The 15531-nt window shown below is 41.5% G+C and overlaps 1 protein-coding gene across 1 annotated transcript in view; it reads right to left on the reverse strand.

Moving 5' to 3' along the window:
- Positions 1–15531, reverse strand: part of PKD2 (polycystin 2, transient receptor potential cation channel) — a 56560-nt gene that overhangs the window by 25349 nt on the left and 15680 nt on the right. Inside the window, exons 5-7 of the mRNA XM_077765181.1 lie at positions 10688–10821; positions 3804–4054; positions 783–1007 (exon numbers count right to left, since the gene is read on the reverse strand). Of these exons, the coding sequence (XP_077621307.1) occupies positions 783–1007; positions 3804–4054; positions 10688–10821 (610 nt within the window). The remainder of the gene's footprint in view (positions 1–782; positions 1008–3803; positions 4055–10687; positions 10822–15531) is intronic.

The following is a 15531-nucleotide window of genomic DNA, read 5'->3' on the forward strand; positions in this document are numbered from 1 at the left end:
AGCACATATTACCTTCTAATCTACTATTTGTTTCTTTTGTTTATTGTTTCTTGTCTATTATCTATCTCCTGGTTGAACACAAGCTCTGCAAGGGCAGCGATCTTTATTTTGTTTATTGATGTGTCCCAAGAGCTGAGAACAGTACCTGACACAAATTAAGTGTCCAATAAATGTTTGCTTAAAAAATAAACAAATGAACAAGAGACCTCAGACAAGCCAGTAGGTCTGTTAGTTTTCTCACTGCTAACCAATGTGATCATGATGGCAATGTAATACGATCTGTAGAAGGAACTTTATGTGCCTTTGGTGAATCTTCAGTGTTAGCAGGTACCTGGGTATCCTGCTGAACTAAGGCACAGCCCCTGACTTTGGTGCTTGTGTTCTGATAGCATGAGCATCATCTGAGAGTTGGAAACTCAGGGAAATGAGTCACAGTTTGATGGCCAGAGGCCTTGGTAACAGAGGATTTGGCACTGATCATCCTCATAATGAATAAGAAAAGATGTTAGCAAACCATAGTGCTTTTTTTTTTTTTTTTTTNTGGGATAAACTTGGACCAGAATTAAGGTTCTTTCCTACTCATAATATTCTAGGTTTCTAGTTCCCTTTCCCCAAATATATTTATCCCACTGAGCCTTTGGTTTTCACCCTTCCCTTGCTGTCAGCTCTGATCTTTGCCAGTCTTTTAGCCAGCCGCAGCAATGGTCTCCTGGTCTATCTCCAGACTAGGATGTACATACAGATATGCAGAAGTGGGAGGGACCAGTGCCGTTGGTACACACCTGATCACACAGAACAGGTTAATGTTGGCGTTATATACTGAAAAGTCAATAAAAGTTGCTCTGGTTCCTCGGTCCAGCCAGACATTCTTCTTGAGGCTAGCGACTTGAGCGGCTGTCTCTTCTCTCGTTCTTGACAAATCTAGGTAATAGCCAGCTCCACTATAGGTTGCAATCATTCCCCAGTGGCTACTCCCATTCAAGTCTTCTTCACTTGTGTAGATCCAACTAATTAAAAAATGACATGAAAACAAAACAAATAGATACAATCAGTGGAACACTTGTGGCAGTTATAAAGCTAGTTGGTTCCTGGTAAGATAGAGTATGTAATAAATAAGTGTAAGTCTTATTAAGCTGGGTAATGTGCTGGGAGTATTGCTTCATAAATGTCTTCTTATTTAATTCTTTTTATTTATTTATTTTATTATTATTATTTTTTAGAGAGAGAACACAAGGAAGGGAGGAGCAGAGAGAGAGAGAGAGAGAGGATCCCAAGCAGGCTCCTCACTGTCAGTACAGAGCCCGACGCGAGGCTTGAACTCACAAACTGTGAGATCATGACCTGAGCCAAAACTAAGAGTTGGACTCTTAACTGACTGAGCCACCTAGGCGCCTCTAATTTTCTTTTTTAAGAAAGAGTTTATTTATTTACTTATTTATTTATTTAGAGAGAGCATATGAGAAGGGGAGGGAGAGAGAGAGAATTCCAAGCAGGCCCTACACTGACAGCACAGACCCTGAAGTAGGGCTTGAACTCATGAACCGTGAGATTGTGACCTGAGTCAAAACCAACAATCAGAGGTTTAACCAACTGAGCCACCAAGGCACTCCCTTATTTAATTCTTATACATTTATTATCCCCATTTTAGGTATGAGGGCCCAGAAGCTTAATGAGGTCAACTCAGTCTTGATACTTTTGAGGGTATTGTCAGGAACCTACACCATGACTGTCTGTCTCTAGAACCTGCGCAATTAGCCCTGAGTTATGTAGCTGCCTTCCCTGGGTAACTATACTCAGGGGCTAGATGATTCTAGGTCTCCAGAGAAAACTGTAGCCAAGAGGTAAAAGTTCATCAAGTACCACTGTTGGCAACTGAACTAAACAGGACTCCACAGAGCATTTGGGCATTTAATCCACAAGTATTGACAGAGGCTCTCTTAGGGACCAGATGCTTTTTTGGCATTAAAGGGGATATAAAGATGAACCAAGTTCCTTTCCCTCTCACATTTACAGTAAGTAGGAAAAGCTGTCACTAAACAATTAAAATACAAGGTAGATGATGATAATAAATTCAACAGAGAAGTACAGAGAAATTTCTTGGCTGGATCAGAGGAAAGCTATCCTTGTGTGGGGTCTGGCGACAGGAAAGATGCATCAGAGAAAGCTCTGGGAAGAAGCCACAGCAGACCTAGGCTGTGAAAGGTAAATAGGATTCAGGCAGGCTCAGGTGGAAGAGAAGGGAATTTTCAAGCTTGAGCCAGGTGAGACCACGGAAGTATAAGACATCTAGCTGGTAGTTGAGTTCAGCTCCCATATGATGAAGAAAGAAACACTGAAAGGTAGACTGTGATCAGATTGTGAAGAGCAAGCATGAAGGAGTCACTGAGAGAAGGTTTCTGAGAGGCATATGACAGAGTTCCTCTGGTGGCTTCAGGAAGGCCTGAAGTCGTGAGGAACAGATGGCTCATGCACTGAAAAAAGTTGCCAGAGCAGGTCTGAGATGGTCTTTCCTTTGGAAGGCCTGCTTGCAAGGTTGGGCCTTGGCTGGCCTCTGGACCTTGCCTGATAAACAGCTCCCTACACTGACATAAAACTAACTGTGCCTAGGCTCTCTGTACAAACACAGTGGCTTATGCCCAACACCTGCTTTCCCCCTGGGAGTCTGGGCTTACATGCCAGGCAGTGACTGCCTATGTGACTAGCAGCCGGTAAATACCTCGGGCACTGAGTCGCTAATGAGCCTCTCTGACAGATGTTGTTAGGACTCATTACTGGAGGAATTCCACATATCCTATGTGACTCCACTGGGAGAGGACTTTTGGAAGCTTGCACTTTGTTTCCTTCAGACTTTGCCCCACATGCCTGTACCTTCTGCTGCTTTTGCCTTTATCCTTTCACTGTATTAAACCTTAGCCACGAACACAACTAGATGATGAATCCTGTGAATCCTTCCAACAAATTCCTGAACCAGGGAGTAGTGCCAGAGATGACAAGTCCTGACTCAGAGCAGTGAAAGGAAGATAGGAAGATAGACAGGAAGGACAGACATGAGACTATAGTGACCATCAGAAGAACTCGGCCTCTAATTTGGAAGTTGGGGCAAGGGAGAAGTGACACCTGAAAAATGATTGGAGACTCTTTTTGGATAATGCAAAGGAGAACAGATCCAACAAGAAAGTGATGAATTCAGTTTGGGCAGATTGAATTCTCGGAGCTGGGGACATCAGTGGAATATAGAGTTATTTTTTGTTTTCTGTCACTAGAACAGGTTTCAAAAGAATACCAAAAATGTCTCTAAATACTCACAATGACAGTACATACTCAACATCATAAACAATCTTTGAGAGGACAGGCTTTAAACCAGAAAAAAAACTGCCTCTCAAGCTTATTACACACTTTATATAACTGTACTCTGAACAAAGATATATTTTTAAATTCTAGTAAGATGAGAATTTCTGTACCAGAATAATTTTCAGTAACAACCTAGTGAATGATGTCACTAGATCTAGAAAAATAGGAACCAATCATCTTAAAAGAAACCACCAAAGGCCCAGGTAGCTTCTTTTTTGTGGGCCATGTAGTCAACAATTTAGCCTTTTGAAAAATTTGTGTGCAGAAATTGAAGGGGTAAAAAGTAGAGAAAACCTGAGAAACCAAAGGTCTATTTGGCCGTCACCTCAACTATAAGCACTGAAGGCTTACTTAAAGCCTCTTCTCCTTAGCTGGGGTTAGAGAATGAATGAATGAATGAATGAATGACAGTGAGAAGTAAGGGCACATGGCCACAGGGCATAGACACTTACGCAGTTCCATTTTTTGGACCGAATGGAGCCCTGTCTTCACTACTGACAGAGTAGACATCATAGCACTCTTTAATCTCATCTCTCAAGTCCTGAGGGATAGAACAGGACCCGTTCCTGACTTTGAGCTGCCGTATACGTGGTACACCTAATAGGAGGTTCTCGTAGTAGATGAAGCTTCGGTTGTCGGAGTCAGTTCTGTTGCTGGGCTGTGTCTTCCAGTATAGCCCATCCAATAAGGCACCTTCTGTGAACTGAAAGTGAAGGAAACATTAAAAAAATTTTTTGTAATGTCTATTTATTCGAGAGAGAGAGAGCGAGAGCGAGAGACAGAGAATGTGGTGGCGGGGGAAGGGTTGGGCAGAGAGAGAGGGAAACACAGAATCTGAAGGAGGCTCCAGGCTCTGAGCTGTCAGCAGAGTCCAATGTGGGGCTCAAACTCAAGGACCGCAAGATCATAACCTGAGCCGAAGTCGGATGCTCAGTGGACTGAGTCCCTCCAAGTGCCCCGCAAAGGAAACATTTTTGAAAAGTTTTTTGAAAAGCCCCAAGCTTAGTGGCTTGCTTTGCTCTTTCCTGGAATGTTTGCATGACCAACTCTGTGAACATGGTAGAGTCACAAGAGTGGGTTTTGCTGTCAGGAAGATTAGGGTTGGATCTTACTCCACTGCTTACTAACTATGAGGCCTTGAGCAGGATCCAACTTTGAGCCAAGGTTCCTGCATCTGTAATATCCATTTTTTGTCTGGTTGCTACCCTTGGCACCTAGGACTAAAGGTGGGGGTGTTATCATTTTACTTTCCCTTATTAAAATAACATCCCAGGGCAGAGAAGTAGGGGGCTCGGTACATTTCACTTGCCCCCATCTCTCAAATGGAGAAGGCCTGAAGTCATAGGAACCCTTACAGAATCCAGGAGTTTGGGAGAAAAAGGAGACAGAGTCCGCTGTGAAAACCTTATAGCGTGAGTGCGAACTGGGGAAGATAAAATCATGTTGGGATAGAGACAGAGGGAGGGGGGAATCCCCCTTTGCTGGGAGCTGCAGTGAGTCTAGGGAAAAAAAGAAAGAATGGCCAAAACTGTACAAGACACTGTTCCTGTCGCTGGAGAAGAGAGAAACCGCTCGGGACACAGAGGGATCTGGTTTCCTGCTGTACAGCTGACCCTAGGAGGGACACACTCGTCCCAGGTGACCCCGGGTGAAACTGCTCCCTGCTCGCCAGCCGGACCTGGAGGGGACGGGAGCAGCGGCTTCTGGCTCGATCCCCAAGGGGAAGGCAAAGACTTGAAACTGCTCTGAGGGACTCGTCTGCGAGTTTATATTTCGGGCAATTTCAATGGGGCACATGGACTGAGATCTGGAAATGAGGCCTGACTTGGGATATAGAGCACATCCACCTTGGCTACGCCTCTGGCACAGGGAGATCAGACCCAAAAGAGTGAGTTGCAATGCTTGGTTCGAGAAGGGACTGCGGCGCCGCCACTTTTCTCCCCACAACCACCAAGGCAAGACTCTAGTGGGATGCACTGGACCAAACCACGCCCATCCCCCCTAGAGAGCTGCCCTCTTCTTTTTTTTTTTTTTTTTTTACCTGAGCCGGGGCTAGACCAACATGGATGCACTGCCCTGATTAATTCTGGTCACTGGTTTGCTTAAACAGTCACATTTAATCAATTCTCTAGATGTAAATTCTACACCTCCACCACTACCTATTTATCTCTTTCTCTCTGGAGTAATCAGACTATATAGTTTCTCTGAGTAGCATCATCATCATTTCTTTTGCCTCCTCTCCAACCATATCCCACTCTTTCTCTCGTTGAAATAAGCCTCTTAGTCTTTCTGCCTGCTCATTTCATTTCCAATTTTGCTTCCTCCCCGCCCTGTCATTTCTCTCTTTCTTTATGCTCTTCCACCAGCACTGCATACACCCAGCTTTATATTTGTAGCTGGGAATTCTGGTACTATGCTTTAGACTGTCCTTTACCTAATAGGTATTTTCTTTTTCCTTTTCTTGTCTTCTTTTTTATGTATTTTTATATGTATTATTCGTCTTCCCTCCTTCCTCTTTTCTTTTTTCTTTTCTTTTTTTTGTATGCGTCCCTTTTTTTTCTTTTCCTTTTCCCTTTTGGTTTGTGTGTTTGTTGGTTTTTCCTTTTCCCTTTTGGTTTGTGTGTTTGTTGGTTTTGTATGTGCATTTGTGTGCCTTTGTGCACTGTGTGTTTGTCTGTCTGTTTTCTTTTCCAGGGCTACCTCAAGAAACAAGCCAAAGCACACATGGTGGAGAGTCTCAAATACCACTATGAGCAGGAAAATAAAATAACCAAGGTCTCAACAAGAGAGACCAAGAGACACCATTCAAAGAACACTTTCTGAACGGACAGGCTTTGGACAGTCAAAGAGCCTTCTGTGGTACAGCAGCACTCACAGGGGCAGAGTGCATAACAAGCTTTCAAAACTAACAAGAGATAGAAAGCTAACCAAAATGATGAAACAGAAAAACTCTCCTCCAAAGAAATTCCAGGAAGAATTGACAGCAAAGAACTGCTCAAAACTGATATAAGCAACACAACTGAACAAGAATTTAGAACAATAGTCATAAAATTAATGGCTGGGCTTGAAAAAGGCACGGAAGACATAAGAGAAACTATTGCTACAAAGACTATGGAGCTTAAAAATAATTGTGATGAATTAAAAAATGCTATAAATGAGATGCAAAATAAAATGGAGGCATCCAATGCATGAATTGAAGAGGCAGAAAGGAGAATAGGTGATTTAGAAGACACAATTATAGAAAAAGAGAAAGCTGAGAAAAAGAGAGATAAACTAATACAGGAACACTAAAGGAGAGTTCGAGAGCTCAGTGACACAATCAAATGGAATAATAGCCGTATCATAGGAATTCCAGAAGAGGAAGAGAGAGAGAAAGGCGCTGAAGGAGTCTTTGATCGATTTATAGCAGAGAACTTCCCCAATCTGGGGAAGGAAACAGATGTTGAAATCCAAGAGGCACAGAGAACTCCCCTCAGACGTAACATGAATCGATCTTCTGCATGACATATCATAGTGAAACTGGCTAAATATAGGGAGAAAGAGAGAATTCTGAAAGCAGCTAGGGAAAAAAGGACCCTAACATACAAAGGGAAACCTATCAGAGTGGTGACAGACCTATCTACTGAAACTTGGCAGGCCAGNCACATCACCACTAAACCAGTCCTACAAGAAATCCTGATTGGGACTCTATAAGGGAAATGTAGCAAGGAACGCAAGATACCAGAGACACTACCACAAGATGAATCCCACAAAGGACACGATGACTATAAACCCATATTTTTAATAATAATACTGAATGTAAATGGACTAAATGCCCCAATGAAAAGACATAGGGTAGCAGAATGGATAAAAAAACAAAATCCTTCTATTTTCTGTCTACAAGAAACTCATTTTAGACCTGAGGATACCTTCAGATTGAAAGTAAGGGGATGGAGAAATATCTATCATGCTACTGGAAGTCAAAAGAAAGCTAGAGTAGCTATACTTTTATCAAACAAACTGGACTTTAAAGTAAAGGCAGTAAGAAGGGATGAAGAAAGGCATTATATAATAATTACAGGGTCTATCCATCAGGAAGAGCTAACAATTATAAATGTCTACGCACCAAATATGGGAGCACTTAAATATATAAAACAATTAATCACAAACAGAAACAATCTTATGGATAAGAATGTGCTAATAGCAGNAAGACAAACTCTCACTTTTTGCAGATGACTTGATACTCTACATAGAAAACCCGACAGACTCCACTAGAAGCCTACTAGAACTGATCCATGAATTCAGCAAAGTTGCAGGATACAAAATCAATGTACAGAAATTGGTTGCATTTTTATACACCAACAATGAAAAAACGGAAAGAGAAATGAAGAAACTGATCCCATTCATAATTGCACAAAAAACCATAAAGTACCTAGGAATAAACCTAACCAAAGATATAAGAGATCTGTATGATGAAAACCAGAGAAAACTTATGAAGGAAATTGAAGAAGACACAGAGAAATGGCGAAACATTCTATGCTCATGGATTGGAAAAATAAATATAGTTAAAATGTCATTACTACCCAAAGCAATCTACACATCAATGCAATCCCAATCAAAATTGCACCAGCATACTTCTCAAAACCAGAACAAACTATCCTCAAATTTGTATGGAACCACAAAAGACCCCGAATAGCCAAAGTAATATTGAAGAAGAAAACCAAAACAGGAGGCATCAGCATCCCAGACTTTAGCCTCTACTACAAAGATGTCATCATCAAGACAATATGATATTGGCACAAAAGCAGACACATAGACCAATGGAATAGCATGGAGAACTCATATTTTGACCCAAAAATGTACAGCCAAATAATCTTTGACAAAGCGGGAAAGAGTATCCAATGGAAAAAAGACAGCCTCTTTAACAGATGGTGCTGGGAGAACTGGACAGCAACATCCAGAAGAATGAAACTAGATCACTGCCTCACACCATACACAAAAATAAACTCAAAATNAACCTCCTTGACCTCAACCGCAGCAATTATTTACTTGACACATCCCCAAAGGCAAGGGAATCAAGAGCAAAAATGAACTATTGGGACCTCATCAAGATTAAAAGTTTCTGCGAGGCAAAGGAAACAATCTATAAAATAATAGGCAACCGACGGAATGGGAAAAGATAGTTGCAAATGACATATCAGATAAAGGGCTCATATCCAAAATCTATAAGGAACTCACCAGGCTCCACATGCGAAAAACAAACAATCCAGCGAAGAAATGGGCAGATGATATGAACAGACACTTCTCCAAAGAGGACATCCAGATGGCCAACAGACACATGAAACGATGCTCAGCCTCCCTCATCAGGGAAATATACATCCAAACCACACTGAGATACCACCTCACACTGGTCAGAGTGGCTAAAATGAGCAAATCAGAGGACTCTAGATGCTGGCGAGGATGTGGAGAAATGGGCACCCTCCTACACGGTTGGTGGAAATGTAACCTGGTGCAGCCCCTCTGGAAAACAGTGTGGAGGTTCCTCAAAAATTTAATAATAGAACTCCCCTATGACCCAGCAATAGCACTGCTAGGAATTTACCCAAGGGATACAGGACCGCTGATGCATAGGGGCACATGTACCCCAATGTTCATAGCAGCACTCTCAACAATAGCCAAAACATGGAAAGAGTATAAGTGTCCATCAACTGACAAATGGATCAAGTAGATGTGGCTTATCTATACAATGGAATACTACATGGAAATGAGAAAGAATGAAATCTGGCCATATGTAGCAACATGGATGGAACTTGAGGGTGTTGTGCTGAGCGAAATAAGTCAGGCAGAGAAGGACAAATACCATATGTTTGCACGTATAGGAGGATTAGGAGGAACTTAACAGAGGACTGTGGGGGAGAAGAATGGGGGAAATAGTGGGAGAGAAGGAGGGAGGCAAACCATGAGAGACTCTTGAATGCTGAGAACAAACTGAGGACTGATGGGGGTGGGGGTAGGGGACGGGGGAAGATGGGTATGGAGGAAGGCACTTGTGGGGATGAGCACTGGGTGTTATATGGGAACGAACTTGACAATAAACTATTTTAAATATTTTTTTAACAATTAAAAAAATAAACATTCCACATAATCATGGTTCCAAACTTGCTTGGAGAGGAAAAGACTACAATTTTGATTACCATTCTGCCATCTGGTGGATCTTCTTTTAAGTGTCTGGACTATTTTGTCATATGGTGAACTCTCTAACTGCCCCTTCCCCTGCCCCTTCCCCTGCCCCTGCTCCTGCTCCACCATGGAACCGTGTATATGTGAGAAGTCTTTCATTAGTTTTCCCATAGGGAAGAAGAAGCTTTTCTCAGCGTCTTATCCTTATTAGTCAATCAACAGAGAAGGACTGATTTGCTCTGTTGAGGTGTGGAGAGATTAGTATTATACAAGTGTGGTTTATTAATGGCTCCATATGGTCCAGTTTCCTCTATCATTACAACCACCAGCTCTGACCCCAGCATTTAGTAAATGCTAAATTTAGTAAATTTTAGAAAGCATCTCTGTAGGAAGAAACAATTGTTTCCTTTTTGATTTCTCTTCCAATTTTCCTAGGTTTTGAGTACCATACCTCCAGATCAGTTTAACATTTTTCCTACAGTATCACTCATAGCTTATCCTCTGCTACTATGTTGGATTTTGTGACAATTTGGGAAGGCTGGATTCAATTTCACATTAGGGATCTCTGAAAGAATGTGCCTGCCTTGTAACAGGTGCTGTTCTAGAGTACATGCCGCCATAAACAAAGTGACAAAAGACAATACAAAAACAAACAAACAAATAAAGTGATACTAAATAACCAACATTTGCCCTTAGGGGCTGTATATCTAGGAGATGCTCAACAGATATTTATTGAATCATGAATGAATGAATGAATTATAGATGAGGGTGAACTCATCTAGATCAACCATCTGAAGAACTGCCTGTCAGGCTAGAAAAAAGTCCATTTTTCTTACTCCCTAGCCATGTGTAAGCATGCTGAGTCTTAGTCTCCTCATCAACCACCCAGGGCACATTAGCTTATACCTTGTACGGTTACTATAGCACTAAAGAAGGGAAAGTATGAAACACTAACATGCTGCAAGAAACATACAAGGTACTCAGCTGGACCTTAACTTCCATCAACTCACCATCACCTACATCTCACATGGTGTTAAGCACATAGTGGGTCCTATATATACTGTTTAATTAACTAATGAAGCCAAATGAATAATTTTCAGTGATAAAGAGGTACTTTGAAAATCATTTGCAAAAACAAAACAAAACAAAACAAAAATGAAAAGTCATTTGTAAATACCTTCCAGAAGTCTTCCATTGAAGAAAGAGTTTTAAAGTTTGTTTTCTCTGTTTTGGACACTGGGGTGTCTAGGAAGAGTTGTGACATTATCCGGGTGTAGTAGTACACACTGGAGCTCATCATCCCATAGGTCACTGGAACACAGAAAGAGCCACATGAACCCTGTGAGGGAACCCACTCACTTACTCGTACCATCCTGCTGGATGGGTAGGTATCCACAGTCTGCTTTGCCTTCCTTCCCTTTACCATTCTTCTAGGATCTCTCCCTAGCTCTCAGGCCTATAAAAGAAGTAAGTTAACATTGGCTTATGTGAAACAAAACTGGCTTACTACAGAGCATTAAGTTAAGATCAAGTGCCTTCACTTGACATCTGGGACATGGCTATTCAACTTCATCCCTCTCTCCCCAGATCAGCCTCTCAAATGCAGGGAGGCTGATCTGCACTGGCCCCTACTGAGGCCATGCTGAGTTCCTTGTCCTGAGGCTGTGCACGTGCTGTTACTCTCTCTACAATAACACGGCAGGCGATTCCCTGTTCTACATCAATTCTCCACTCTACTCTGCATACTGTGTCTGACCTCTACAGACTGTACCATGTAGGCTACCTTGTCCTTGAACATCCCATGAATTCAGCCCATGGGAGGCTGAACAGGAAATCCAGGGGCCTGAGGAAAGACAGGTTGGGTTTGCTCCCTCCACCCCTCCATTCCCTCACCACCTGGGTGCAGTTTGGCAGGGAACCCTCTAACCTTAGCCATAGCTGCTGGGGGAATCTGTCCTCCAACAGCCACACTGGGTTCTCACCACGCCACTCTCTGCCCTTGTCCCTTCAGGCCTGGAGGTGGTACCTGTTCTGAGGGCCTCACTCTCTTTGCTGGTTCCTATAACCCTGCCCCAGCTTTGGACATAGTCCCTTTATTCCATCTCTTTCCTTGCAGGATGCTACCACAGACATATCTGCCTCCCATCAATCTACCAAATCTTCTATGGAACCCTCTAAACTCAAGCTACACCCCTGTCACAAAGATTTGCTCATTATATCAGCCCATTCTGAATGGTCCTAGAGGGAGGTAGGAGGATAATTTATAGGCTCATTAAGTCACAGGAGATCAAAGGGTGAATCTTCGCCTACATGCTGTCTACTATTTGATCTGAGCAAGCTGCTTAAATTTTCTGAGCTTCAGTTTGGTTTTCTGTAGGATGGGGATGATTAGCTACCCCATAAGAGTTTTTGGTGCTTACATACAAATAATAATTAAAAATTACCCAATACAGTGGCTGACACTTAAATGTCCAACAATGGTGGGTTTTCCTCCTTAATCAACTTGCTGTAATACCTGGATTAAAAATTTCAGTACTTGAACAAGGGGAGGGCTTACACTGGACTCTAGCAACTGCATATGTAATACACTATAATTCCTATAACTAGCTGACAAAAAGCTTCAAGAGGAAACACTTCCCTTTTATAATTCTTTTGACCACAAAAATTTTACACTTCTTTTGACCATGGTTCTAAATATCCAGCAGGTGATTAACACTTAGCTGATTCTGTAATAATCTTCAGGCATCATAAAATGCATTTTATTTTATTTATTTATTTCTCAAAGTTTATTCGTTTACTTTGAGAGATGGAGAGAGTGTGAGCAGGGGAAGGGGAGAGAGAGAGGGAATCCCAAGCGCTGGCGGCACAGAGCCTGACGCAGGGCTTGATCTCATGAATTGTGAGATCATAACCTGAGCTAAAATCAGGAGTTGGATCCTTACCCAACTGAGCTACCCAGGTGCCCCATAAAATGCATTTTAAAACCTTGCATTAAATAATCTGAGGATTAAGTGCTATTTAGTAAAATCCCTTCCTCATATAGTTAGCTTCCTTCTCTACCTGAGCAGCATAGAAAATTAAGATTATTTTAAAAGAGCAGTAGAATTATCTACTTAGTGATTCAAATATAAGTGTTTCAGAGTCTACCTCGAGCAGTCAGTAGATCAGTAAATACACATAATCATGCAGCATGTCTTCTATCTAGAGGGAAAGGAACCCTTAGTTTTAGGCTCCCTCACCTGTCCTCCTGCAACCCATAAATGAGGGTAAGAACATTCCTCTTCAAGTGCTCCATGACCTGCCACCTCTCAAAACTGTATGGACCAGAGTTAAGGCTTTAGACTATTAATCCATTCACATTTATGGGACAAAGTGCTTATGAAGATAAGCAAGGTGTGAGCTCTGTCCTCAAGAAGAGAAGCTAGAAAAAGTATCCCTGGGAAGAGCACTGCCAGCCAGCTCCCATAGAGGGATGGACAAGGTACAATGAACTCTACAGAAGCTTTCTGTGGATCCAGAGGTAGCTGAGGGAACAAAGCTGATATGATGCTAAAGAAAAGTAGTGAAGGAGTCCTGAAGCTGAATAAACAATTATTAAGTTGATTTTAAGTTAACTTAATTTAAAATTCAAATTTGCTTTGGATTCACTGATTAATATAGATTCTCAATTTTTTTAACCTGTGGGTTTTGTTGTTTATAAAGATATGACAGATGATTTAAATATTTTGATTCATAAATACACAATAGTTATGTATGTATATAAATGTAAGTATTTTAGCCACTGATCAAAAACTGCAGCTCTCTTATTTTCCTATATTTTTAATATCAATTGCTTTTGAAATTCTTAGGACCTCTATGAAATTTCATGATTCACTGAAAGGGAAGTGATGCATCCCCTTGACTATTTAGCACCATCTATTGGACATCCAGAGAAACAATGTCATCTAGCGTTGACAGGATGATTATTCTAATACATTCAATCAGCAAATATTAACTCAGTCCCTCCCTTGTGTCAGGCCCTGGACTAATCCATCGGATATCTTTTTTTGAGAGAGATGGAGAGAACACTTCCAAGTGTGTGCTCACAAGTGGGGGCAGGGCCAGAGGGCTAGAGAGACTCTCAAGCAGGCTCCAACCTCAATGCAGAGCTCAGTGCAGGGTTCCATCTTACAACCCCGAGATCATGACCTGAGCTGAAAATCAAGAGTCAGATGCCTGACCAATGGAGCCACCCAGGCGCCGTGTCCATGGGATATCTCTGAGTGACAGCTCCATACACTCCAGGAGTCAGCTGCACCACAAGTCCAGCTAGGCTGTAACTATAGGACTCCTGGGACTTGGAGACAGAACAATTTGGGTTTGAGTTTCAGCTTTGCTTCATATTGAATGTCTGCCTCTGTGCTCGCAATAGTGGGTTTCAATGTCTTGGGATCTTGGACAAATACTTAACTTCTCTGAGCCTGAGTTTCATGAACAAGAAGAGCTATAATAACATCTAAGGCTTTTGCATAGTTCAGTTGGAGAAATGTACAGCAAGACACTTTGCATCATGTCAAATGCTATAGAAATATAAGAATGTTACATCATTTTTTTTTCAGTCCCTGATGGAGAAAGCCCACTTAGAAGGTAGTATTCACTCTTTAAATGATCTGAATTGTGAAGAGTAAAACTACAGTATGAAATAGATAACTTTAAGTGAGGAACAGAAAGGAAGAGAATGTTAAAAAATATAAAGGATGGATACATGTCCTATGTGCATATATTTCTTCTACTATTTAGTCCTTGTCTTAATTCCCAAGTTCCTTTTTCCATAGAGCAAGCTAGAATAAAAAATACTATCACAGTATCACCAACGAATTGGCATGTGAAATAAACAAACCTGGTTTAAAAACATGGCCTCATTTCAAAACAGGTAATGGACACTATTTTATCCTTAATGTTGCTGAAAAAAAATCTAGGCTCAAAGACTAAAAACAAATAAAGAGTACTATACTATAACAACTCCAAATAGTTAGAATAAAAAGCAAAGAAAAAACTTCCAATGGAACAAGACAAACAGAAACATGGAAAACAACAAGAAACCCCCACAAAAACCAAAAAGGTAACACTTTAAAACCGCAAATGCAGAAAATTAATTTAAAAAGGATTAAGCCGACATAGAGATAAAACTGAGAAAATTTTTTTTCTTTTAATAACTCTTGGACTGAGGAAATCCGAATTGCCACACAAATGTAAAAATCCCAGATGTAAAGATAGTAGAACCCAGCATTCCGAGGCTAATCTGCCACAAAGTGAAGCCATCATCTTGGCCCAGGAAACCAACTTCTTTGCCAGCTCTGTGCTATACCACATTCTCACAGAAACATGATAGAGATCAAATAAGGACAGATTTTGGAAGGGACTCTATAAGTGAAAAGTGCTACATATAAATGTAAAGTTCTATACATAAATCAATACCTATTTAGGCGTGAACTATGTAGTGGTCATATTACGAAAAGTTCCGTGTTAGTGAGCAAGAAGTACTAGCAAACAAGACAGAGAGTGAAAATGGGCGAAGCTGTTAACATTTTATAAGAACACCTATGTGGCATCTCTGAGAAGTGCCTGAGAGTGTCTCTTTCGCCCTCCCTGTGCTGAGGGAGACAGGCGCATGAACCAGTCTGGCAATCCAAGGTGAGGAATGTGGAGACAAAGGTGGGCCTGGGCTTCAGCACAGCTCAGGGAGGGGGGTAGTTGATAAAGGCTTCTCGATGGATCTGCCTCTTGAGTTGATCTTGAGGCATGAGGAAGAACTGAACAGACCAAGAAGAAGGTGACAGTCTAGGCCAAGGCCTTTTAGAGACTCACAGTGGTTCGGTGTGGCTGAAATAACAGAAGTTCACAGGGAATGGCAGGTCTGAAGAAGATAAGCAAAGACTGTATAATGTCTTTTAAAAAAACTTTTTTTAAGTGTATTTATTTACTTTTGGGGGGGCATGAGCGAGTGGGGGAGGGGCAGAGAGAGAGGGAGAGTTAGAATTC

Source organism: Crocuta crocuta, unplaced genomic scaffold (genome assembly GCF_008692635.1).
Source record: "Crocuta crocuta isolate KB4526 unplaced genomic scaffold, BGI_CrCroc_1.0 scaffold134, whole genome shotgun sequence".
Taxonomy (NCBI): Eukaryota; Metazoa; Chordata; class Mammalia; order Carnivora; family Hyaenidae; genus Crocuta; species Crocuta crocuta.